This window comes from Balaenoptera borealis (genome assembly GCF_965194805.1).
Source record: "Balaenoptera borealis genome assembly, chromosome: 18".
NCBI lineage: Eukaryota > Metazoa > Chordata > Mammalia > Artiodactyla > Balaenopteridae > Balaenoptera > Balaenoptera borealis.
The window spans coordinates 3,681,898-3,708,490 of NC_138877.1; the positions used below are offsets into that span (position 1 = coordinate 3,681,898).

Sequence of the window (26,593 nt, forward strand, 5' to 3'; positions counted from 1 at the left end):
TTTTTCAGTTCTAATTTTATTGATTTGAGTCCTCTCCCTCTTTTTCTCGATGAGTCTGGCTAATGGTTTATCAATTTTATCTTCTCAGAGAACCAGCTTTTAGTTTTATTGATCTTTGCTATTGTTTTCTTTGTTTCTATTTCATTTAATTCTGCTCTGATCTTTATGATTTCTTTCCTTCTACTAACTTTGGGTTTTGTTTGTTCTTCTTTCTCTAGTTCCTTTAGGTGTAAGTTTAGATTGTTTATTTGAGATTTTTCTTGTTTCTTGAGGTAGGATTGTATTGCTATACCCTTCCCTCTTAGAACTGCTTTTGCTGCATCACATAGGTTTTGGATCATCGTGTTTTCATTGTCATTTGTCTCTAGTATTTTTTGATTTCCTCTTTGATTTCTTCAGTGATCTCTTGGTTATTTAGTAATGTATTGTTTATCCTCCATGTGTTTGTGTTTTTTACAATTTTTCCACTGTAATTGATTTCTAATCTCATAGCGTGTGGTCAGAAAAGATGTTTGATATGATTTCAATATTCTTAAATTTACCAAGGCTTGATTTGTGACCCAAGATGTGATCTATCCTGGAGAATGTTCCATGCACACTTGAGAAGAAAGTGTAATCTGGTGTTTCTGGATGGAATGTCCTATAAATATCAATTAAATCTATCTGGTCTGTTGTGTCATTTAAAGCTTGTGTTTCTTATTAATTTTCTGTTTGGGTGATCTGTCCATTGGTGTAAATGAGGTGTTAAAGTCCCCCACTATTATTGTGTTACTGTCTATTTCCTCTTTTACAGATGTTAGTCATTGCCTTATGTATTGAGGTGCTCCTATGTTGGGTGCATACATATTTATAATTGTTATATCTTCTTCTTGGATTGATCCCTTGATCATTATGTTGTGTCCATCCTTGTCTCTTGTAACATTCTTTATTTTAAAGTCTATTTTATCTGATATGAGTGTTGCTCCTCCAGCTTCCTTTTGATTTCCATTTACATGGAATATTTTTTCCATCCCCTCACTTTCAGTCTGTATGTGTCCCTAGGTCTGAAGTGGGTCTCTTGTAGACAGCATATAGATGGGTCTTGTTTTTGTATCCATTCAGCGAGCCTGTGTCTTTTGGTTGGAGCATCTAATCCTTTCATGTTTAAGGTACTTATCGATATGTATGTTCCTATTACCATTTCTTAATTGTTTTGGGTTTGCTTTTGTAGGTCCTTTTCTTCTGTTGTGTTTCCCACTTAGAGAAGTTCCTTTAGCATTTGTTATAGAGCTGGTTTGGGGGTGCTGAATTCTCTTAGCTTTTGCTTATCTGTAAAGCTTTTGATTTCTCCATTGAATCTGAATGAGATCCTTGCCGGGTAGAGTAATCTTGGTTGTAGGTTCTCCCCTTTCATCACTTTAAGTATGTCATGCTACTCCCTTCTGGCTTGTAGAGTTTCTTGTAGAAATCAGCTGTTAACCTTATGGGAGTTCCCTTGTATGTTATTTGTCATTTTTCCCTTGCTTCTTTCAGTAATTTTTCTTTGTCTTTAATTTTTGCCAATTTGATTACTAAGTGTCTCAGTGTGTTTCTCCTTGGGTTTATCCTGTATGGGACTCTCTGCGCTCTCTGGACGTGGGTGGCTATTTCCTTTCCCATGTTAGGGAAGTTTTCGACAATAATCTCTTCAAATATTTTCTCAGGTCCTTTCTCTCTCTCTTCCCCTTCTGGGACCCCTATAATGTGAATGTTGTTGCGTTTAATGTTGTCCCAGAGGTCTCCTTTCTGTCTTCATTTATTTTCATTTCTTTTTTCTTCTGTTCCACAGAAGTGAATTCCAGCATTCTGTCTTCCAGGTCACTTATATGTTCTTCTGCCTCAGTTACTCTGCTATTGATTCCTTCTAGTGTATTTTTCATTTCAGTTATTGTATTGTTCATCTCTGTTTGTTTGTTTTTTAATCCTTCTAGGTCTTTGTTAAACATTTGTTGCATTTCTCGATCTTTGTCTCCATTCTTTTTCCGAGGTCCTGGATCATCTTCACTATCATTATTCTGAATTCTTTTTCTGGAAGGTTGCCTATCTCCACTTCATTTAGTTGTTTTTCTGGGGTTTTATCTTGTTCCTTCATCTGGTACATAGCCCTCTGCCTTTTCATCTTGTCTTTCTGTGAATGTGGTTTTTGTTCCACAGGGTGCAGGATTGTAGTTCTTCTTGTTTTTTTTTTTTTTTTTTTAAAGATTTGATGAAAGTTCATAATAATGCAGTTGACAAGAAAATTAGTTATTTCTGAGATATACATTTTAAAGTAATAACTAGGATTATTACTTATAACATTATACCAGAACATATAAGATTTTTAGAAATTTCATGTAATGTCTGAAACATTTATATTAACATATTTCCATACATATTTCCATACAAATACAAATATAAGATTTTTAGAAATTTCATGTAATGTCTGAAACATTTATATTAACATATTTCCATACAAATAACCCAATGAAAGTTTAGTATTAGTTGTTTTGTTTGTTTTTTTATACTGCAGGTTCTTATTAGGCATCAATTTTATACACATCAGTGTATACATGTCAATCCCAATCGCCCAATTCAGCACACCACCATCCCCACCCCACCGCAGTTTTCCCCCCTTGGTGTCCATATGTCCGTTCTCTACATCTGTGTCTCAACTTCTGCCCTGCAAACCAGCTCATCTGTACCATTTTTCTAGGTTCCACATACATGCGTTAATATACGATATTTGTTTTTCTTTTTCTGACTTACGTTACTCTGTATGACAGTCTCTAGATCCATCCACGTCTCAACAAATGACTCAATTTCGTTCCTTTTTATGGCTGAGTAATATTCCATTGTATATATGTACCACAACTTCTTTATCCATTCGTCTGTTGATGGGCATTTAGGTTGCTTCCATGACCTGGCTATTGTAAATAGTGCTGCAATGAACATTCGGGTGCATGTGTCTTTTTGAATTACGGTTTTCTCTGGGTATATGCCCAGTAGTGGGATTGCTGGGTCATATGGTAATTCTATTTTTAGTTTTTTAAGGAACCTCCATATCATTCTCCATAGTGGCTGTATCCATTTACATTCCCACCAACAGTGCAAGAGAGTTCCCTTTTCTCCACACCCTCTCCAGCATTTGTTGTTTGTAGATTTTCTGATGATGCCCATTCTAACTGGTGTGAGGTGATACCTCATTGTAGTTTTGATTTGCATTTCTCTAATAATTAGTGATGTTGAGCATCTTTTCATGTGCTTCGTGGCCGTCTGTATGTCTTCTTTGGAGAAATGTCTATTTAGGTCTTCTGCCCATTTTTGGATTGGGGTGTTTGTTTCTTTAATACTGAGCTGAATGAGCTGTTTATATATTTTGGAGATTAATCCTTTGTCCATTGATTCGTTTGCAAATATTTTCTCCCATCCTGAGGGTTGTCTTTTCGTCTTGTTTATGGTTTCCTTTGCTGTGCAAAAGCTTTGAAGTTTCATTAGGTCCCATTTGTTTATTTTTGTTTCTATTTCCATTACTGTAGGAGGTGGATCAAAAAAGATCTTGCTGTGATTTATGTCAACGAGTGTTCTTCCTATGTTTTCCTCTAAGAGTTTTATAGTGTTCAGTCTTATATTTAGGTTTCTAATCCATTTTGAGTTTATTTTTGTGTATGGTGTTAGGGAGTATTCTAATTTCAGTCTTTTACATGTAGCTGTCCAGTTTTCCCAGCACCACTTATTGAAGAGACTGTCTTTTCGCCATTGTATATCTTTGCCTCCTTTGTCATAGATTAGTTGTCCATAGGTGCGTGAGTTAATCTCTGGGCTTTCTATCTTGTTCCATTGATCTATGTTTCTGTTTTTGTGCCAGTACCATATTGTCTTGATTACTGTAGCTTTGTAGTATAGTCTGAAGTCAGGGAGTCTGATTCCTCCAGCTCCATTTTTTTTCCCTCAAGACTGCTTTGGCTATTCGGGGTCTTTTGAGTCTCCATACAAATTTTAAGATGATTTGTTCTAGCTCCGTAAAAAATGCCATTGGTAATTTGATAGGGATTGCATTGAATCTGTAGATTGCTTTGGGTAGTATACTCATTTTCACAATGTTGATTCTTCCAATCCAAGAACATGGTATATCTCTCCATCTGTTGGTATCATCTTTAATTTCTTTCATCAGTGTCTTATAGTTTTCTGCATACAAGTCTTTTGTCTCCCTAGGTAGGTTTATTCCTAGGTATTTTATTCTTTTTGTTGCAGTGGTAAATGGGAGTGTTTCCATAATTTCTCTTTCAGATTTTTCATCGTTAGTGTATAGGAATGCAAGAGATTTCTGTGCATTAATTTTGTATCCTGCAACTTTACCATATTCATTAATTAGCTCTAGCAGTTTTCTGGTGGCATCATTAGGATTCTCTATGTATAGTATCATGTCATCTGCAAACAGTGACAGTTTTACTTCTTCTTTTCCAATTTGTATTCCTTTTATTTCTTTTTCTTCTCTGATTGCCGTGGCTAGGACTTCCAGAACTATGTTGAATAATAGTGGTGAGAGTGGACATCCTTGTCTCGTTCCTGATCTTAGAGGAAATGCTTTCAGGTTTTCACCATTGAGAATGATGTTTGCTGTGGGTTTGTCATATATGGCCTTTATTATGTTGAGGTAGGTTCCCTCTATGCCCACTTTCTGGAGAGTTTTTATCAGAAATGGGTGTTGAATTTTGTCAAAAGCTTTTTCTGCATCTATTGAGATGATCATATGGTTTTTATTCTTCAATTTGTTAATATGGTGTATCACATTGATTGATTTGCATATATTGAAGAATCCTTGCATCCCTGGGATAAATCCCACTTGATCGTGGTGTATGATCCTTTTAATGTGTTGTTGGATTCTGTTTGCTAGTATTTTGTTGAAGATTTTTGCATCTATATTCATGAGTGATATTGGTCTGTAATTTTCTTTTTTTGTAGTGTCTTTGTCTGGTTTTGGTATCAGGGTGATGGTGGCCTCACAGAATGAGTTTGGGAGTGTTCCTTCCTCTGCAATTTTTTGGAAGAGTTTGAGAAGGATAGGTGTTAGCTCTTCTCTAAATATTTGATAGAATTCACCTGTGAAGCCATCTGGTCCTGGACTTTTGTTTGTTGGAAGATTTTTAATCACAGTTTCAATTTCATTACTTGTGATTGGTCTGTTCATATTTTGTTTCTTCCTGGTTCAGTCTTGGAAGGTTATACCTTTCTAAAAATTTGTCCATTTCTTCCAGGTTGTCCATTTTATTGGCATACTGTTGCTTGTAGTAGTCTCTTAGGATGCTTTGTATTTCTGCAGTGTCTGTTGTAACTTCTCCTTTTTCATTTCTGATTTTATTGATTTGAGTCCTCTCCCTGTTTTTCTTGATGAGTCTGGCTAATGGCTTATCAATTTTGTTTATCTTCTCAAAGAACCAACTTTTAGTTTTATTGATCTTTGCTATTGTTTTCTTTGTTTCTATTTCATTTATTTCTGCTCTGATCTTTATGATTTCTTTCCTTCTGCTAACTTTGGGTTTTGTTTGTTCTTCTTTTTCTAGTTCCTTTAGGTGTAAGGTTAGATTGTTTACTTGAGATTTTTATTGTTTCTTTAGGTAGGCTTATATAGCTATAAACTTCCCTCTTAGAACTGCTTTTGCTGCATTCCATAGGTTTTGGGTCGTCGTGTTTTCATTGTCATTTGTCTCTAGGTATTTTTTGATTTCCTCTTTGATTTCTTCAGTGATCTCTTGGTTATTTAGTAACGTATTGTTTAGCCTCCATGTGTTTGTGTTTTTTACGTTTTTTTCCCTGTAATTGATTTCTTATCTCATAGTGTTGTGGTCAGAAAAGATGCTTGATATGATTTCAATTTTCTTAAATTTACTGAGGCTTGATTTGTGACCCAAGATGTGATCTATCCTGGAGAATGTTACGTGCGCACTTGAGAAGAATGTGTAAGCTGCTGTTTTTGGATGGAATGTCCTATATATATCAATTAAATCTATCTGTTCTATTGTGTCATTTAAAGCTTCTGTTTCCTTATTTATTTTCATTTTGGATGATCTGTCCATTGGTGTAAGTGAGGTGTTAAAGTCCCCCACTATTATTGTGTTACTGTCGATTTCCTCTTTTATAGCTGTTAGCAGTTGCCTTATGTATTGAGGTGCTCCTATGTTGGGTGCATATATATTTATAATTGTTATATCTTCTTCTTGGATTGATCCCTTGATCATTATGTAGTGTCCTTCCTTGTCTCTTGTAACATTCTTTATTTTAAAGTCTATTTTATCTGATATGAGTATAGCTACTCCAGCTTTCTTTTGATTTCCATTTGCATGGAATATCTTTTTCCATCCCCTCACTTTCAGTCTGTATGTGTCCCTAGGTCTAAAGTGGGTCTCTTGTAGACAGCATATATATGGGTCTTGTTTTTGTATCCATTCAGCCAGTCTATGTCTTTTGGTTGGGGCATTTAATCCATTCACGTTTAAGGTAATTATCAATATGTATGTTCCTATGACCATTTTCTTAATTGTTTTGGGTTTGTTTTTGTAGGTCCTTTTCTTCTGTTGTGTTTCCCACTTAGAGAAGTTCCTTTAGCATTTGTTGTAGAGCTGGTTTGGTGGTGCTGAATTCTCTTAGCTTTTGCTTGTCTGTGAAGCTTTTGATTTCTCCATCAAATCTAAATGAGATCCTTGCCGGGTAGAGTAATCTTGGTTGTAGGTTTTCCCTTTCATCACTTTAAGTATATCATGCCACTCTCTTCTGGCTTATAGAGTTTCTGCTGAGAAATCAGCTGTTAACCTTATGGGAGTTCCCTTGTATGTTATTTGTCGTTTTTCCCTTGCTGCTTTCAATAATTTTTCTTTGTCTTTAATTTTTGCCACTTTGATTACTATGTGTCTCGGCGTGTTTCTCCTTGGGTTTATCCTGTATGGGACTCTCTGCGCTTCCTGGACTTGGGTGGCTATTTTCTTTCCCATGTTAGGGAAGTTTTCGACTATAATCTCTTCAGATATTTTCTCTGGTCCTTTCTCTCTCTCTTCTCTTTCTGGGACCCTTATAATGCGAATGTTGTTGCATTTAATGTTGTCCCAGAGGTCTCTTAGGCTGTCTTCATTTCTTTTCATTCTTTTTTCTTTATTCTGTTCTGCAGCAGTGAATTCCACCATTCTGTCTTCCAGGTCACTTATCCGTTCTTCTGCCTCAGTTATTCTGCTATTGATTCCTTCTAGTGTATTTTTCATTTCAGTTATTGTATTGGTCATCTCTGTTTGTTTCTTCTTTAATTCTTCTAGGTCTTTGTTAATCATTTCTTGCATCTTCTCAATCTTTGCCTCCATTCTTATTCCGAGGTCCTGGATCATCTTCACTATCATTATTTTGAATTCTTTTTCTGGAAGGTTGCCTATCTCCACTTCATTTAGTTGTTTTTCTGGGGTTTTTTCTTGTTCCTTCATCTGGTACATAGCCCTCTGCCTTTTCATCTTGTCTATCTTTCTGTAACTGTGGTTTTTGGGCCACAGGCTGCAGGAGTGTAGTTTTTTTGCTTCTGTTGTCTGCCCTCTGGTGGTTGAGGCTATCTAAGAGGCTTGATGGGAGGCTCTGGTGGTGGGTAGAGCTGACTGTTGCTGTGGCGGTCAGAGCTCAGTAAAACTTTAATCCACTTGACTGTTGATGGGTGGGGCTGGGTTCCCTCCCTGTTGGTTGTTTTGCCTGAGGCAACCCAACACTGGAGCCTACCTGGGCTCTTTGGTGGGGTTAATGGCAGACTCTGGGAGGGCTCACGCCAAGGAGCACTTCCCAGAACCTCCGCTGCCAGTGTCCTTGTCTCCACGGTGAAACAGAGCCACCCCCCGCCTCTGCAGGAGACCCCCCAACACCAGCAGGTAGGTCTGGTTCAGTCTCCCCCAGGGTCACTGCTCCTTCCCCTGGGTCCCAATGCGCACACTACTTTGTGTGTGCCCTCCAAGAGTGGGGTCTCTGTTTCCCCCAGTCCTGTCGAAGTCCTGCAATCAATTCCCACTAGGCTTCAAAGTCTGATTCTCTAGGAATTCCTCCTCCCGTTGCTGGACCCCCAGGTTGGGAAGCCTGACGTGGGGCTCAGAACCTTCACTCCAGTGGGTGGACTTCTGTAGTATAAGTGTTCGCCAGTCTGTGAGTCACCCACCCAGCAGTTATGGGATTTGATTTTACTCTGATTGTGCCCCTCCTACCGTCTCACTGTGGCTTCTCCTCTGTCCTTGGACGTGGGGTATCCTCCTTGGTGAAGTCCAGGGTCTTCCTGTCAATGATTGTCCAGCAGCCAGTTGTGATTCTGGTGCTCTCACAAGAGGGAGTGAGAGCACGTCCTTCTACTCCGCCATCTTGGTTAATCCTCCTGTAGTTCTTCTTGCTTCTGCTGTGTGCCCTCTGGTGGATAAGGCTATCTAAGAGGCTTGAGCAAGTTTTCTGATGGGAGGGACTGGTGGTGGGTAGAGCTGGCTGTTGCTCTGGTGGGCAGAGCTCAGTAAAACTTTAATCCGCTTGTTTGCTGATGGGTGGGGCTGGGTTCCCTCCCTGTTGGTTGTTTTGCCTGAGGCGACCCAGCACTGGAGCCTACCCGGGCTCTTTGGTGGGGCTAATGGCGGACTCTGGGAGGGCTCACACCAAGGAGTACTTCCAGAACTTCTGCTGCCAGTGTCCTTGTCCTCACTGTGAGACCCAGCCACCCCCCACCTCTGCAGGAGACCCTCCAACACTAGTAGGTAGGTCTGGTTCAGTCTCCTATGGGGTCACTGCTCCTTCCCCTGGGTCCCAATGTGCACACTACTTTGTTCCCCCCCGTCCTGTTGAAGTCCTGCAATCAAATCCTGCTCTGTTTCCCCCCGTCCTGTTGAAGTCCTGCAATCAAATCCCACTAGCCTTCGAAGTCTGATTCTCTAGGAATTCTTCCTCCCGTTGCCGGACCCCCAGGTTGGGAAGCCTGACATGGGGCTCAGAACCTTCACTCCAGTGGGTGGACTTCTGTGGTGTAAGTGTTCTCCGATTTGTGAGTCACCCAGCCTGCAGTTATGGGATTTGATTTTATTGTGATTGCGCCCCTCCTACCATCTCATTGTGGTTTCTCCTTTGTCTTTGGATGTGGGGTGTCTTTTTTGGTGAGTTCCAGTGTCTTCCTGTTGATGATTGTTCAGCAGTTAGTTGTGATTCCGGTGTTCTCGCAAGAGGGAGTGAGAGCACGTCCTTCTACTCCTCCATCTTGAACCAGGCACTATTTAACATTTTGAGAAAGTATTTACAACACAAAATTTTCCATTTTAACCATTGTTACGTGTACAATTCAGTGGCATTAATTACATTCATATTGTTGGGCAACTGTCACCACTCTCTATTTCCAAAAATTTTGCATCACTTGAAACAGAAACTCTGTAACTCTATGATAATTGCCCCATTACCCCACCCCAGCCCCAGGTAACCTCTATATTAATTTTTGTCTCTGATGAATTTGCCTATTTTAGATATTTCATGTAAGTGGAATCACACAATATTTGTCCTTTTGTGTCTGGCTTCTTTGCATAATTTTTTGAGTTTCATCCATGTTGTAGCAGGTATCAGAACTTCATTCCTTTTTATGGTCACATAATGTTTCATTATAGGGATATACCATATTTTGTTTGTCCATTTATCTATTGATAGGCATTTAGGTTGTTTCCACCTTTTGGCTATTGTGAGTAATGCTACAATGAACATTGGTGCACAAATATAAATTCGAGTTCCTGCTTTCAGTAACTTTGGGTATAAAACTGGGAGTGGAATTGCTAGAGCATATGGTAATTCTATGTTTAGATCTTAGAGGAACAGAATTATACGTTTCTGGTAATGGTGGATTAGGCATTTGGACTACCCCACAGAAAACAGTTTTTAAAAACTAGATCAGATGTTTCTTGAAATCTTCTTAAAAACATTCAAGACCTCACCACATGACATGAAACTGGTTGAGATCTGGGGGAGAAAAGGAAATTAGAGGGGTGAGCTTGGGCACTCAGGGCATCTTTGCTCTGGAAATATTTGCCAATCTGGAAAAGATAGTTGTGAGATTGTACTGCACTTCTGACAGCCCTGCAGGCCATTCTAAGGAGTAAGGGTCAGCTATAAGTATGGGTAGCTCCTCTGCTTTAGAATTGGATACTGAAGGGAGAAAGGAGAACTAGAAGTAAAGTAGCTCCTGTATGGATTTCAGCCCACTTTTGAGTCTTCTGAGTTGCTCAGAAAATCATTAGTCCTAAAGTTGGAAGCATGTGATCCAGAATACTAGTATTTGTGTGCTCTCTAGAGAAAGATGGCATTATCATAGGACTCAAACTCTTTCTAGAAATAAGTTTGCAAATATAATCTCCAGTACTCAGTGGAAGACAAACAGGCATACATGAAGAAGAACCAGAGAAACAACAGATGTTGGAATTATCAGACAACACTGTAAAGAAACTGTGTTTACCATGTTCAAGAAGATAAGAGTTGACTGTGAAATTTTCAGAAGGAAATTGGAAACTATTAAAACTGCCATGGCAGATTTGAAAAAGAGAACCAAAAACAAACTCCAGAATGGAAAACACATAATTAAGAACTTAGATAGATTTAATAGCATATTAGACACAACTGAAGACAGAATTAGTTTCTACCTGGTCTGTCTTCAAATTTACTATCTAGAATGAAGCAAGAATAGACAAAGGATGGAAAAAAGAGAAGGGAAGGGAAGAGGCACAGAAGGTCTAACACACATTTAATTGGAGTCCCAGAAGAACACAGTCCAAAACAATGTTTTAAAAGACAATGACTCAGAATTTTTCAAAAACAGATGAAAAAATAATCCACAGATGTAAGAATCTTAGTAAATTCCAGTGGGCTTAGTAATAAGTAATAAACAAGTCTATAGCTAGGTATTGGGTTGGCCAAAAAGTTCGTTTGGGTTTTTCTGTAAGATCTTACAAAAACCCGAACGAACTGGTCAACTCAGTACATCATAGTGAAACTACAGAATAACGAGAGAAGAATCTTAAAAAGAGCCAGGCAGGAGGGAATAAAAAGATTACCTTCAAAGGAGTAAGATTCAGACTGACAGCTGACTTTTCAACAGCAGTAATGGAAGCCAAAAAGGTAGTTGCCACGGTATAGTTAATGTGATGAAAGAAAAGAACTGCTAACGTAGAACTATCTACCCCGTGAAAGTATATTTTTAAGATGAAATGAGACATTCTTGTAATAAAACATTGGGGAAAAATAAAGACTTCATGATAAATGAAAATGGAGAGAATCTTCAGCAGATCCACATTAGGAAATTCTAAAGGTGATCTTCAATTGCAAATGGAAAGTGAGAGGTGCAGGAAAGAATAAAGAGCAATCAAAAAGGTAAACGTACTTGAATCTTAATACCACCTATATAGATAATAAAAATTATATATATATACACACAACAGAGAATGTATGGTTTCCAAAATAATAGAGGAATAATAAAAATGGAATAATAAAATAAACAATGTAATGACAAAAAATATCAATAAAGGAATTTAAAAAAGGAGAGAAAAGAGAACATAAAATAGGTGAACCAAACAGAAATCATATAGTAAGATGATTGATGTAAACAGAAATGAATTAGTATTTTATATGAAACATAAATGACCTAAGTGACCCAGTTAAGAGACAAAGAATATCAGAATAAGAAGCAACATAGCATGTATAAAAGACACACCAAATAATTAATGAGATAGTGAAGGAACAGAAAATACATCATGCAGATATTAAACAAAGGAAAACTTGTGTAGTTATAATAAATCAGGCAAAATAGGTTTTAAGCTAAAAGGTACAACTGGAGATAAAGAGAATCACATCATAATTTAAAAATTTACCAGGAAGATATAATAATTCTAAATTTGTTTGTAGTTAGCAATATGGCCTCAAAATCTATAAAGCGAAAACTGACCAAATTACAGTGGTAAATAGATAAATATGCAATTATGGTAAGAGATTTTTAATACATCTTTCAGATGTTTTAAAACAGATTAAGCAGACAAAAGATGAAGAAAACGCACCTTGCACCTAACAACTAAAAAATACACATTCTTCCCAAGCACATCTAATATGTTTACAGTCAGTATTGACCATATACAGGGCCCTAAAGTGGGTCTCAATAAATTGCAAAAGACTGAAATGGTACAGAATATGTACTCTGACCACAGTGCAATAAAGATACACTTCTAAATTACCCATTAGACTACATTAGATATTTTGAATGAATAATAATGAAAATACTCCATGTGAACACTTCTGGGATATAATTAAAGCACTACTTCGAAGAAAGTTTATAGACTTGAGATGCACATCTGAGAAAAGAAAGGCTGAAAATTAAAAATTAATTAACCCAAGACGTAAGAAAATGAATAGGAAAATAAACATGATGAAAGTTGGAGGAAATAATAAATAGATCGGGTGCCTGTGGAGAGCAGTTACCCTTGGCCCAGTGCGTCGGGACTGCAGAAGGGCACCTAACACGGTCCTGCTGGTTCCTCTGTTGGTGAGATGGAGAAACGGGCCTGGAGAAGAGCTCATCACTGCTGGACAGTCCTACTCAAAGGATGCGGATTAAGCAGTTTATCAAACTAAAGGACCGTCACAACGGCCACCCAAGGCTTGTCCTAGCGCTGCTTCCCACAGTTTTCTAAAAACATCGAGTCACGACTTAAAGAGTACAAAGCTGCCACCCGCCACCTGCCACCACCCAGTGGATGGCAAGTTCTGTGGAAAACTTTCCAGATGGCCTCTCCTCTCTCTCCTCCCACCCCTCATCTCTCCTGGTCTGATGCTGTGATGTCTCATCGTCTGTCTGTCCACGGGCACAGGCGTCCTCAAGCAGAAAGGCCACGCGCGACATCAGGCCTGGTGGGCCCTGTAACCACCCAACACTCTGTCTGAATGTGCACCTGAGCCCCTGCAGGAGATCCACATCCTCTCCTGGAGACCCGTGTGCAGGGGAGGGGGCACAGTCCAGGAGTCCTGCATTGGCGTGACCAGCTCAGCGGCCGACGCATCGCCAGCCTGTCTGCCCCACTGTGGCGACAGAGTCCTGACACTGCCTGCGCCCTGTTATCTCTTGGGTGATGGGTCGCACCTGAGATGACCACGTGATAAAGTTCTTCGTGAACTGAAAAATGCTAAATGAATGTCAAGCACTACTGCTATTCATGTTTTATCTCAGTTGCTTTGAGCAAATCACGCTAACCCTTGGGTATTAATAAAGTTTCTGACTGTACGGGTTGTTCCCTGAATGTCTCAGAAACATTTTCTGAATTTGCCTACATCAGCCAAGCATTCCTTCAGAATTGGAAACATGCTTTGAAGTTTAGCTCTGTCATGATTAAACTTTTTGTAAATTTTAAATTATATTAAAGTGAACACGTTGCCAATTTTTTTTAAATTTGGAAATAGAAAATAAAAGGCCAGAATCTCAACACTAAGGACAATCACATTAACATTTTACTCATTATCCTCCAGTTCTTTCTCTAGATTATTATTTTTTTTAGCGTTTACATATTCATAAGTAGTTTAAACTGGATTTTTGGAAGCTGCTGGTAAACCGTAAAGTACTGGAGAGAATTTTTCCCAGAGGAATTGCTGTGTGTTGTGGGCTTATTCCCATCATAAGGAAAAGCATTCATAATAAAATAATTTGCTGTTATGATTTATCCAGCTGTTGTTGAGAAAAGAGGCAATGACCCCTCAGCATTCTTACAAGTTCCTTAGGGATTTCCTTTGCTTTGACTCGATCTAAATTACTTATTCTTCTAGTGATTTTTAGAGAAAGGTACAAAGCTGAGATGTCTCCTGAGCCCTCGTATATCTGAGAACGCCATTCTGCATCTCAGCCTTTACCTCTGAAAACTTTTTTTCCTTGTGCTTTGGCTTTCACAGCGATAAACAGTTGAATTCTGGGAGCGCTGTCCGTTTTGTTCCTTTCTGTGTAAGCCTGTTGTTTCTAGCTGGAGGCTTTCAGCAGTTAGTCCCCAGCGTTCTGAAAAATGTCATCAGCAGGTCCTCCAACAAAGCGGGCAGGCCCCCTCCTCAAACACGTTTGGGAAGTAGGTGTTGTGAGCGCAGGACTGCTGGTGTGCATATGGTGAAACACAGAGTTAACTTGTATTTTACAAATGTATTTAACACCGGGACCCTTTTGAGTTCGTGGAACACCAGCAGCTCCTGGGAAATGCCCAGTTTGGGATCAGTTGGCTTATAATTTTCATTGTATTTATATTTAAGTTCTCAAAACAAAAGGCAGAGTCTGTCTAGGTGGGGGGGGTGTTTCTTTTTCCTGTTTTCTTTGTTCGTTTTGATCTGGAATGCAGGATTCTCTTCTCTTTGCTCACATTTATTTACTTTGCTTTAAAAAATTGTGGTAAAACATACATAGCAAAAACTTTACCGTTTTAACCATTTTAACTTGTGTATAGTTCAGTGGCATTAAGCACATTCACATTGTTGGGCAGCCATCAAGGATTCCCTTTTAAATTACACATCCATTTTTTTCACCTCAAAAAAGTTTCCTTAAATTCGCTGACTAGCATGTCTTCACCAGAGCTCCTACCATGCGCTGGTCACTGTTCTGAGCGCTGGGAACACAGGAGGACACGAGAATTGGGGTTTCAGTGCTGTTTCTGTCCCAGCTGCCCTGGCTTTGTCCTTGGGACTCTGCGCCGCCTCCTGGCTGCCGGCTTTCACCGTGTCCCTGAATTTAACCTGCACCCTGAGTGACATGCTTCTCATTTCTCCTTGGCAGTTCTGGTCTTTTCTGCTTTGATCATGTTTTACATCACTGCACTATGTTTCAGTTTCTCTGCATTTCTTTTTTTCTTATTCTGCCTGTCTTCTTTTTTAGATTAGCCTATTTTAAATTTCTGCTCGTTCTTTCTTTATGGCTTTCGGCTTCATAAATACCATGTTTCCTCAAGTCTCACTGAGAATGGCAGAGGTGTTTTCTACAGTGTGCCTTATTAGTTCCTTTTAAAAATAGTGTTCAGGGTTGGGATCTTCCCGAATCTTCCAGGTGATCTTCCCTTCCTTGTTCTGAAGCTCCGCACAGATTTCCTTTTCTGCTCACTCACCCTCAGCTGAAAAGGGAGGATAAAGGCCCAGGGGCTGGTGGCTCGGTACACCTGGGGCTGTTAAAGCACCTTTGCAGACTCACCTGTAACGGACGGCAGGTTGGTGTCAGTTTCTCCGGGCCGTTTCCCAGATGAGAGTTAGCGTCTGTGTCAGCAAGAGCGTCGCCTCCCTCAGCTCACAGACCGTGTGGGTGGGGACAGAAGCAGCTGCTCCTGCCCTGGGCGCTGGCACCCGGCTGTCCCTGTGGCATCACCCCACACCTCCCACGGGGGAGCGACTGCTGCAGGCCTGCCCTCCTTCCCACCCAAGGATTCTCTGCGCTGTGGTTTCCCCGTGTTCAAGACTGAGAGAGTCAGACGGGAGGAGCCGGGAGAGGACAACAGGCCCGCGTGGCTAACGCGGAAGCCCCACAGGAGGTGCGCGGGGCCGCGGCTCCCAGGCTGGGGCACGCAGCGTGTTATCTGTGTGAGCAGGAGGTGGGGCGAGAACGGAGGGTCACCCCTCCCCTCACCCCAGCATCCAGGTGGACCCGGCACGCGTGGGTCACTGACGTTTCTTCATCCTGTCTCGTCTGTTTCTAGCTTGTAGAAATTCCTCCAGATTCTGTGAGTAGGTTGGACATGTGTCCTAGTTTGGGGGATTTTTAATCCCGCCCTTTTGCATCATCACTGGTCTTTTAGTGAGAAGCAGGAAGAGGCCGCTAGCAGGTGTCATTTTAAACGAAAGCCTATAATTAAATTCTTGACTTTGAAGGTGGGAAAAACCTATTAAACAGTGTCTTTCTTTTCTGTTATTAACACATGGTGATACGGTATGCAGTAATGTTTAGGATAAAGACCGGGTTTGAATCCCAGTTTCCGTATTTATCAGTGGCTGCACTTGACACATCATTCACTAATTGTACCTGCACTTATTTTTGTATATTCATCGTCAGGTCAGAAAAGTGTGAGTTCAGGTCCCCTCTGTTCTGAGTCCATCTGTATAGTATACTCCTAAACACACAGGAAAAGCCAACGCCATCGATTACAAATACTTTGGAAACCACACTTGGTTTCTCGGTCACTGTAACTGACTATTCCATCTTCAAAGCCACCTATAAGAAATCATGCAGAGGAACTATATGTGTCATCTTTCTGAAGACTGCTTCAAACTAATTTTGCTTTTTATTACGTCTCTAACCAAGTAAAGGTCATCGGACAGGGAAAAGTTCACCGGGAGTGGGGCTGGGCTGCGGGGGTGTCTGGCCCCTGACTGTAACACCTCTGTGTTCTGGTTTGTACTCGCTCACTGAATGGATTTCCTTATGTTCAAAAATCTGCCAAACAAACAGGCTAAAAGCCAGCATGATTTTAAAAAATTATTTATTCCAAGTTCCACTGGTTTAAGGTTTTTCATAAGTTATTACAGAACTGAATGCTGAAATCAGAAACAAACGTTCAAAGTTGTAGCACTTACAACAAAACTGATATCTCCGTGACTGATTTAAAGGATTCACGGTGTTCCCATCATTTAGAATCCATGAGGAAAGTTTCCGAGTCCATATCCAAGTCAGAAACAAGGGCATTTACGAAGTCATCGATAGAAGGACACTTCTGAAGCACACCTGCGAACGAAGAAAAGATCAGCTGGCTCGTTCCCCGCGGACAGTACACAGGGACGAAGACATACATCAAATCTGCGCGGTCAGGGGACATTCGGCTTTGTGAACCGAGAGCTTGACTGCGAGGACGTTTCAAAAAGTCCTGGGCAGCGTGTGGGCCCCGAAGCTATTTCTTGTTTTAATGCCTTTTTTACTCTCTAACCAACTCTTAGCTTAGAGATTTAGAGCCAAATATGTTTCCCAGGGGTTTTTATTTTGCACATATTACTATACACTTGGAGTGATGTCAGAAGACTTAATTTTTCAGCTATCTTTGGGCTGATTCAGAATTTAATATGTTTAATTACCTGCCAAGTGTTATTATCAAGTTCTGTGCACTTTAAAATCATTCAACTGTTAATTATCTTGCAGAAGTCTTATATCAGACACAAGTTATTGGCTTTCCTCCAGACTTGCCTGTCTTGGAGAACTCCTAATGTCTGGTTCTCAAATTTCCTCATCTGACATACAAGGTTGCAATAAAGCTAGAATAAGAAGCTGTATTGGAAAGCAGTGAGGCACCCTGTCTAGCGTACAGTAACAATTCAATAAAAAGCTGAATTTATCTCCACTCTTCACTCAAAGAAGCCAAAGACAACATTCAAGCAATCAACCCTGTGGCCCCGACCTGTGCTCTTGGCACGTAATGCTAACTCAAGGTTGGACAGGGCTCTCTCACCAGTATTTAATTTGAGGGATGGATCCTGTAAAATGAATTCCAACACCAAGACATTAAAAGATTACCAGAGTCCCTATTTCCTCTAAATCGTCAGTGCAATTCAGTTAACATGCCTTGAGTGTTTGCTGTGTGAAGGACCAGGCCAAGTCACAATATGAGGGCAAGAAGGACACAATCACAAAAGTAAACCATGTGGAACTGGATAGCCATATGGGGAAAATTAACCTTGACCCCTGTCACATACCGTACATAACCATTAATGTGAGATGGGCACAGACCTAATTGTAAAAGCTAAAATTATTAAGCATCTAGAAGAAAATATAGAATATGTTTGTGACTTTGAGGTAGGCAAAGGTCTCTTAGGACACAGACGGTAATAACCATAAAAGAAAAAAAGATACATTAGAGTTCATCAAAACTTAAAACTTCCAGCCTTGCAAAGAAACCATTAAAAAAAATGAACAGGTAAATGACAGAATGGGAGAAAATACTGACACAACACATATGTCACATAGGACTGGTAGCCAGAATATATAAAGGACTCCAACTCATCATAAAAATACTTTTAAAAATAAAAAATGGACAAAAGATTTGAGCAGACCTTTCACAAAAAAAGATACCTGAATAAACACGGAACTAACAGGCCCTGAGAAGACACACATCACTGTCATCCAGGAAAAGAAAACTAAAGCCACAAAGAGACACCATGATGTTCCACCAGGATGGCTGAAGTCCCAGGGCTGAAGACACCAAATGCAGTCAAGGCCTTGGGTGCCATGGCTTGTCGTCCAGCAGGGGCAGAGGGTGAGGCGCGAGAGCCCTTTAGAAACAGGTCCAGCAGTTTCTACAAAGCTCAGCACACACCTGCCCCGTGACCCAGCTGTTTCCTCCTAGGTATTAACCAAGAGAAATGAAGGCACGTTCCCAGCAGCCTAAAGTGGAACAACACAAGTTCCCATTACCAGGCTGCAGATGGACGTTCATGGTGTCTTCACACAATGGAATGGCACCAGCAACGAAAAGGAAAGAACTCCTGACCCAGACAACACCTCGGGCGGGCCTCAGACACAGTGCGTTGCACACAAGGGCCCACACAAAGCACACGCTGCCTGTTTCGTTTATATTCACTTCCAAAACGGGCCGGACTAACCCATGGCGAAAAAAAATTGGAACAGTGGTTGCCTTTGGGAGTGGGGATGGCGACCGACCCAGAAGGTCCTGGTGTGATGGGAAAGTTCTCATCTGGACAGTGGTTTGTGACACCCAGGTATAGACCTCGTCAAAATTCAGTAAATGGAACATTAAGGATTTGTGCATTTCACCATATGTAAATGTTACCTCAAAAAGAAACGTAACTGACACTGAACTCTAGTTAACGCTACGCACACAGAAGTGTCTGGGGTAAAACATACTTATGTCTGCACCTTGTTTTGAAAAAATATATATATGATGGGTGGATGGAATGGACAGATGGATCCGTGACAAAGCAGAGCAAAATGTTAATTGTAGACTCTAAAGGGCAAGTATATGAGTGTTTACAGTTCACGTGACTTTTCTGAATGCCTGAAAAATTTCCACATAAAGCGTTCGGGGAAAAGTCAGTTTGGGGTGTTAATAGCACACAAATGGCAGCCAGTGGGAGAACAGAGGGAGAAGGACAACTTGCAGTGGAGAGATTCCGGAGGCTCCGTGGAGCAGATGGGATCCTGGAGAAACGTGAGAGATGCGGAAGGTTCAGGCTCAAATTAGGGCCTTTGCGGTGGAGAGGGCGGCCTAGGAAAGGCACCCGGTGGGCGGCGCACAGAGCGTCTGGGGTCTAGAGGGAGGTGACCGGGAACAGAGCACCGGGGAACCAACCGCTCATGACGTTTGGGTGCCATCCACAGTGGAACGCAGAGCTTGGGGCAGGCGCAGGGCTGGACCCACGGACACGGTCATTCCCCCTGGGGAGCACGGCCGTGGCGGAAACAGACCAAGGACTGGCTTGTGCAGTGGACATAAAGCAGTAGCTCCAACATGTGCTTGTCAGCCGCTAACCAGACCTGGTGCAGTTAACAGCAAGAATACTGTACGATTGGAAACTGCTGGCCAAAGTAGTTTCATCTTCGTTCAAGTTCAGATGATCATATCTCCATCGCAGGGAGTATTTGAGGAATAAGGAGCGGCTACTGGAAGAGAATTTCATTGCTGTGTTTTTATTGGCAAAACTCAAGTTTCAAAGCAATTTTCTTTCCACAGTAAAATAATCTTTATGGATGAGAAAGGCCTGTCCTCTGGTCCCGCTGTGTCACTAATGACAGGAATGTGGCAGCTTTGACAATGGCTAAAGCGGCGCATTTCACTTTGTGTCTCTGAGATGCGGGTTTTCACTTAAACAGATGCAGTCAGAGTAATAAATCCGGTTTATGCTTTTCCTACGTGCCAGGTTTCTTAATGCAGAGAACAGTTGTAGGGAAAACACTGAAACGTGGCTGGTCAAATGTGTTATCCTGTTACACCATTTCCTTCCTTGTAATGTTTGAAACATCCTATAATTACAAAGGACTGGCTGTCTGTAATGAAACGGTTACAGAACGGTCAGAGGTGGAGCCGACCGTGCAGTCGAGCTTGGCCCTCCCGCCCTGTGAAGTGTCACGTCCACTCCACAAGCTGCCCACGTTCACAGGGCCCTGCTCGGTCCTCCGGTCCTCCGCGGCCGCGCCTCAGGGGCACACGCCCCCTGCGAGGCCCACCTCCAGCCACTTCTGCGTCTCAGAGAACGGCAGTCGCGGCGACAGCAGGGGAAGACCATAACACGCTCAGGGTAGTTTTAAATAAAATCCGGTCAGAGACGAATGGTTCAGTAATTGTGTGTGTGATGTGACTGGTAAAGCTGAAGGTTCAAAAAGGAGGGAACCCAGACCGAGAGGGATGGGGGAGTTACCAGGGGAGGGATTCTCCTGGAATATGGCTGCGGTGTCCTCACTTTAATTAGATCGAAGTGTTTAGCAAGTGTCAACCTGAACTAACTTCCGCACAGAGAATTAAAAGAGAAACACAATGTTTTCAGGCAGTTCCACAAATAAGAAAAATTGAAATTGGCTTTTATATATGTGGATGGTAAAAAGATTCCAAGAACTCTGAGGTTTTTACAAAAGCTGACAAACATGTCCCCTTTGTCTTCAAGTCTTAGTCTTAAAAGGGTGGTGATGAGACGTGCAATTTCGCAGGAGCCCCGGGAACCCGGCTGGAGGTGCCGAGTCCACGAGCGGGCGAGTTTACACACGTTTCTCTGTGCACATCACCTGAGTCGGGGGTCGGGGGGCTGAAACAGTAAAACAAAACCGAGGGCAGCTTCACACCTGAAAGGGGAAGCGTGGACGGCGATGTAAGAAAAGCAGGTGCGCTGGGCCCGCCGGCCGAGTCCTCGCGGAAGGACGGCGGCTTCCACCTGCCCGCCCTCCTCAGAGCCGCGGAGGATGACTTAGTTTCTTTTCCTCCTCGTTTTACCAGAGAGGCAAATGCGCTGATAAAAACTGGGACAAGCCCGAACCTTTTGGTCCTGACTGCTCTGCTCAAACCACGTGTTCCGGGACCTCGAAGGACGGGGCAGCTGCCCTAAAAGGCCTGACGGCCCTGAGTTTCGGTCTCGAGGGCTGCAGGCTGCGTCGCGAGGCAGGAGGGGCTCCTGTTCTGCACCGGCATCGTGGTCCTGCTCGAGGCCCCGGCACTGGGGCAGCTGGGGGGCAGGCCTCGCTGCCCAGCTCGGCGCCCGCCGCGCCCCTCCGGGACCTGCTCCCGGGGCGGAGGACGAGCGGCCGGGGACCACGGGGCGGGTGAACGCGGCCCCCGGCGGCCCCGAGGAGCTCGTCCGCGCCCTTCGCCGGCCCCGGAAACCGCTCGCTCTTAGCTGTGCTTCGGCTTCTCCCTTTGACTCCGTGGTGACCTCTGCACTGTTCCCCCAAACTCCTTTTCTGCTCGGTCAGTCTAAGTTGGTTCTGTTTCTTTCAAGAAGATTGCCAGTTGATGAAAAGATGAGTTCACACGTTATGAAAAGGGACTGAGCGATGCCCGGGGGACACTGATATTTTGTCTGATTAAGGACCAACTTTGTAGACTCAGGGTTTAGACTAGAAGCAGGTGGTTTTTGTTTCTTCTTTGTTCATTTAAGTGACCATGTCTTCTTTCCCACAGATAAAGTAAACAGGTGACACACAAGCAGGCTTTCCTCTCAGATTCCCTCTCTCCAAGCCCACTGGTGGGGAAAGGAGAGCGGCCCTGGCCCGAGAGGGGAGAAAGACAGCTCTGCCCGCAGCCCTGGCCGCTGCAGTGGGAGGTGGGCACGGCGAGGGGGCAGGAACACTGCCCCAGCAGCTCCAGGGTCCTCCTGAAATGGGTGCCTTCCTGGTGGGATCGGGAAAGGGAACACCTTCTGACTGTAGGCCTCAAGGTGCAGTGGAGGCCCCTGGGTTGGGTGTGTGTCCCCGGCTGCCCCAGAGAGGGAGGTGGGTGTGGTCCTAACCCCTCTCAGGCCAGGCCCTCAATGCCTGAGGTGGTCGGGACACGGAACTCCCCCCCAGTTTTTTTTTTTTTTTTTCTCTCACATACACACTGTTTTTTATTTTTACAAGAGATAAATAGACTGACATCAAGCATTGTACATGGATGACCACAACAAAAGCAACAATGATTGCAATTACCAAACATGAAACACACTCATACTATGTCATAATATTGACATTCAGTCCAGTAATCCTCCACTGTAGCAGCTCCTTTACTTTGCAGGGAAAATTGATTTGTATATTCTTTGCCTCTGAGCCCTTGTGGGATTTTTTTTTTTTTAATTCAAACAGAAAGTCACAAAAATTATACTCATCCTCATCAGTTCACTCAGTCCCATGTAATTAATTTTTTTTTCATCTTGATCTTTTGTTAGCACTTTTATGAGTTCATCAGTTTTTCATTAGAGTTCTGAAAATGCTTATTCATTCAGTTCAGCAATACCGTCAGTTACCAGAAACCTGTACTTGTCAGTCTTTTCCATGAATTTCTTGAAGATGAAACCCTTTTATAGGAACATATTTGCAAAAGCATCAGAGTACACCCAGAACTGTCTGTAAATGACAAAAGACTTAAAAATGACCACGGTTAAAGATTTGATGAAAGTTCATAATAATGCAGTTGACAAGAAAATTAGTTATTTCTGAGATATACATTTTAAAGTAATAACTAGGATTATGACTTATAACATTATACCAGAACACATAAGATTTTTAGAAATTTCATGTAATGTCTGAAACATTTATATTAACATATTTCCATACAAATAACCCAATGAAAGTTTAGTATTAGTTGTTTTGTTTGTTTTTTTATACTGCAGGTTATTAGGCATCAATTTTATACACATCAGTGTATACATGTCAATCCCAATCGCCCAATTCAGCACACCACCATCCCCACCCCACTGCAGTTTTCCCCCCTTGGTGTCCATATGTCTGTTCTCTACATCTGTGCCTCAACTTCTGCCCTGCAAACCGGCTCATCTGTACCGTTTTTCTAGGTTCCACATACATGCATTAATATACGATATTTGTTTTTCTCTTTCTGACTTACGTTACTCTGTATGACAGTCTCTAGATCCATCCACGTCTCAACAAATGACTCAATTTCGTTCCTTTTTATGGCTGAGTAATATTCCATTGTATATATGTACCACAACTTCTTTATCCATTTGTCTGTTGATGGGCATTTAGGTTGCTTCCATGACCTGGCTATTGTAAATAGTGCTGCAATGAACATTCGGGTGCATGTGTCTTTTTGAATTACGGTTTTCTCTGGGTATATGCCCAGTAGTGGGATTGCTGGGTCATATGGTAATTCTATTTTTAGTTTTTTAAGGAACCCCCATATTGTTCTCCATAGTGGCTGTATCCATTTACATTCCCACCAACAGTGCAAGAGGCTTCCCTTTTCTCCACACCCTCTCCAGCATTTGTTGTTTGTAGATTTTCTGATGATGCCCATTCTAACTGGTGTGAGGTGATACCTCATTGTAGTTTTGATTTGCATTTCTCTAATCATTAGTGATGTTGAGCATCTTTTCATGTGCTTCGTGGCCGTCTGTATGTCTTCTTTGGAGAAATGTCTATTTAGGTCTTCTGCCAATTTTTGGATTGGGGTGTTTGTTTCTTTAATACTGAGCTGAATGAGCTGTTTATATATTTTGGAGATTAATCCTTTGTCCATTGATTCGTTTGCAAATATTTTCTCCCATTTTGAGGGTTGTCTTTTCATCTTGTTTATGGTTTCCTTTGCTGTGCAAAAGCTTTGAAGTTTCATTAGGTCCCATTTGTTTATTTTTGTTTTTATTTCCATTACTGTAGGAGGTGGATCAATAAAGATCTTGCTGTGATTTATGCCAAAGAGTGTTCTTCCTATGTTTTCCTCTAAGAGTTTTATAGTGTCCAGTCTTACATTTAGGTCTCTAATCCATTTTGAGTTTATTTTTGTGTATGGTGTTAGGGAGTATTCTAATTTCATTCTTTTTACATGTAGCTGTCCAGTTTTCCCAGCACCACTTATTGAAGAGACTGTCTTTTCTCCATTGTATATCTTTGCCTCCTTTGTCATAGATTAGTTGACCATATGTGCATGGGTTTATCTCTGGGCTTTCTATCTTGTTCCATTGATCTATGTTTCTGTTTTTGTGCCAGTACCATATTGTCTTGATTACTGTAGCTTTGTAGTATAGTCTGAAGTCAGGGCGTCTGATTCCTCCAGCTCCGTTTTTTTCCCTCAAGACTGCTTTGGCTATTCGGGGTCTTTTGTGTCTCCATACAAATTTTAAGATGATTTGTTCTAGCTCCGTAAAAAATGCCATTGGTAATTTGATAGGGATTGCATTGAATCCCCCCCAGTTCTTTTAAAATCAGATCTGAAAGCAACCATACTCTTACATTTCAGACACAGCGCCAGTGCTTGGTTTAAATGAAGGTGTGTCTGTCAGGTTTCTGTTTGAGGTCCACAGGTATCATTTATTTAGGAGACAACAACCCAGCTCTGAAAGGCGGCAGAAGAGCTGCCGTGCACGGGGTGGGGCGCTGGGCAGGTTAGGGTCTTAGGCCGAGTGGAACATTCCCTGGCTCAGCACAGCATCTTATAATTTAAAATTTCAGTCCATTCTCCTCTCTGACTATCCCGAAGTTTTCCTCTGAAGGATTACCAAGGAGGAAAAGAGTGGAAAGATAACTCTTCCTTAGAAGGCACTGATGCAAGGGCTTGAGCTACCCCATCAGCCACCTGGTTAGGGACTTCAGACCAGTCACGTAACTTCTGGAACTCCCTTCTTCCGCTAGAAGCAGAGGCAGACTGGTAGAGTGAAACATAATGTTTGAAGATCATAAAAGTTGGCATAATGTCATCTACTTTGCTGGATTGTTACAAGGATTAAATAAAGTGCATTTAACTCATGGAAAATGCTCCATAACTGGTAACGGTAACCATCAGATCGCAAGTTCAAGAGCTGAAGGATGAGGCTGCTTACTTTTCTGCACAAGTTCAATTTCAAAACTCTGGTCTTTGATTAAGTATTTAGGGTATTATCAAACACAGTCACAAGCTAACTACCCAGCTAATGAATCATTGCTTGCTTTGCTTTTTTCTGGCTTTCGCCATCTGCTTTTTATGAGATAACTGTTTATCTATGGAAAGGTGGAAACAGAAGTAACTAGAGTCGATCCATTTTCTGCCTGTCAGCAGCTGTGATAGAAGGTTTATCAGGAAGAGATCACTGGACAGCAGTGATGATCACACAGGGCTGTGAATGGCAACCACGGTAAATTTTATGTTCTATACACTTAGCCACAACTTAAAAAAGAAGTGACTGCGACTACTGAGCCTGTGATTCGCCTACATGTTCAGCTGCCGTGGCTCCGTCCTCTGTCACCAAACATCGGGTTGTCCCCACAGACTGGGCAACGAGCGAGGGGTCTGCATGTCTCCAACACCACCTTGGTTCTAGAACCCATCGTGACAGTTCACGGCTGCTTTTCATGCTGAAATAATTGCGTGTGTCAAACTTGGCTCCGACTGATGAAGGATTCCAGCGCAGAGGCTGGCCTGGCATCTGAAGAGGCTCAAGTGAACTTCACGCGATCAGAGCTCATCCCAGAGCTGCCTCTCCCGGGCCTCGGGCGGCTGGCTCATCTTTCTCTCCTTTGAAGTCCTGGGCTGCGAGGCTGCAGCTGCTACACCTTTTCCTAAAGGTGGTTCCCACTATCTGCAGTCAGTTCTCGGGAGAACAAGGATGTCAGCCAGAAAGTGAAATTCCTTTCCTCCTCTGAACTCAAGAACTCTCCTGCCCCCTCGGCTGGGCTAATACCTGTCACACTGGAGCCATGGCTCTGCCTCTGGGGTCCCTGCCTGCAGGGCTTCCTGCTGGGTGGGAGCTAACCCAGCAAGGGGAGCCCACGGACGTGCTCTGTTTACTAATCAGTTTACTCTGGTTTCTAGTCAGATTCAACAATTCCATTTACCAGTTACATTTCTGGGTTACAAAACATCTTGCCTTTTGAAGCTCCATGTCTTCCTTAAACAAACACACCCACACATTAAACACGTGCACACCCTCTGAAAAAATCAGCGCGTTTACAAAAGGGAGGCCTCGGCCTTGGGAAGCCAGGTGCCCGCTTCCACTGCTTTCTTCCAGAAAGCGCTCAGCTACTGCAGAGGCCACGCTGAGTAAATATCCAGACACGCCAAGGCGGAGGGGTTCCATTTACTTGGCTATTGTTCAGGGTGCCATCCACCCTGTTACTGAACCTGTGTGGTAGGTCCTGTAGCGCCACTAAATGCTAGGTCTGCTTCCCTGATGTGCTTTCCTCACGTATTCCTGTTACTGTGTGCAAGAAAAGAAGGTTTCTGCCAGTGAGTGTGCTGTGAAGTACCACAGCCGGCCCTGCGTTCATGCATTCTCACTCAGCAAATCTTATTTTGCCATAAAACCACTACTATGTGGAAGGCAGCTGACACCTTGTCAGGTCTAGTTCGCATGTGCGGCCTTTCAGATCTGTCTCTGTGATGTCCTGCCCGGAGAACGCAACAGTATCTTCTTTGAGCATCAGTGTACCAGGCAACTCAGTCACCGAAAATTATGAAAGAGCAGA

The 26,593-nt window shown here is 42.2% G+C and overlaps 1 protein-coding gene across 4 annotated transcripts in view; it reads right to left on the reverse strand.

Moving 5' to 3' along the window:
• Nucleotides 1–16,478: 16,478 nt before the first annotated feature.
• MIPEP (mitochondrial intermediate peptidase) overlaps nucleotides 16,479–26,593 on the reverse strand; it is a 141,135-nt gene continuing 131,020 nt past the window's right edge. For all 4 annotated transcript variants that reach the window (XM_082365049.1, XM_082365051.1, XM_082365050.1 and 1 more), the window contains one exon: nucleotides 16,479–16,735. In XM_082365049.1, the coding sequence (XP_082221175.1) occupies nucleotides 16,638–16,735 (98 nt within the window). In that variant the 3' untranslated portion in view covers nucleotides 16,479–16,637. The remainder of the gene's footprint in view (nucleotides 16,736–26,593) is intronic.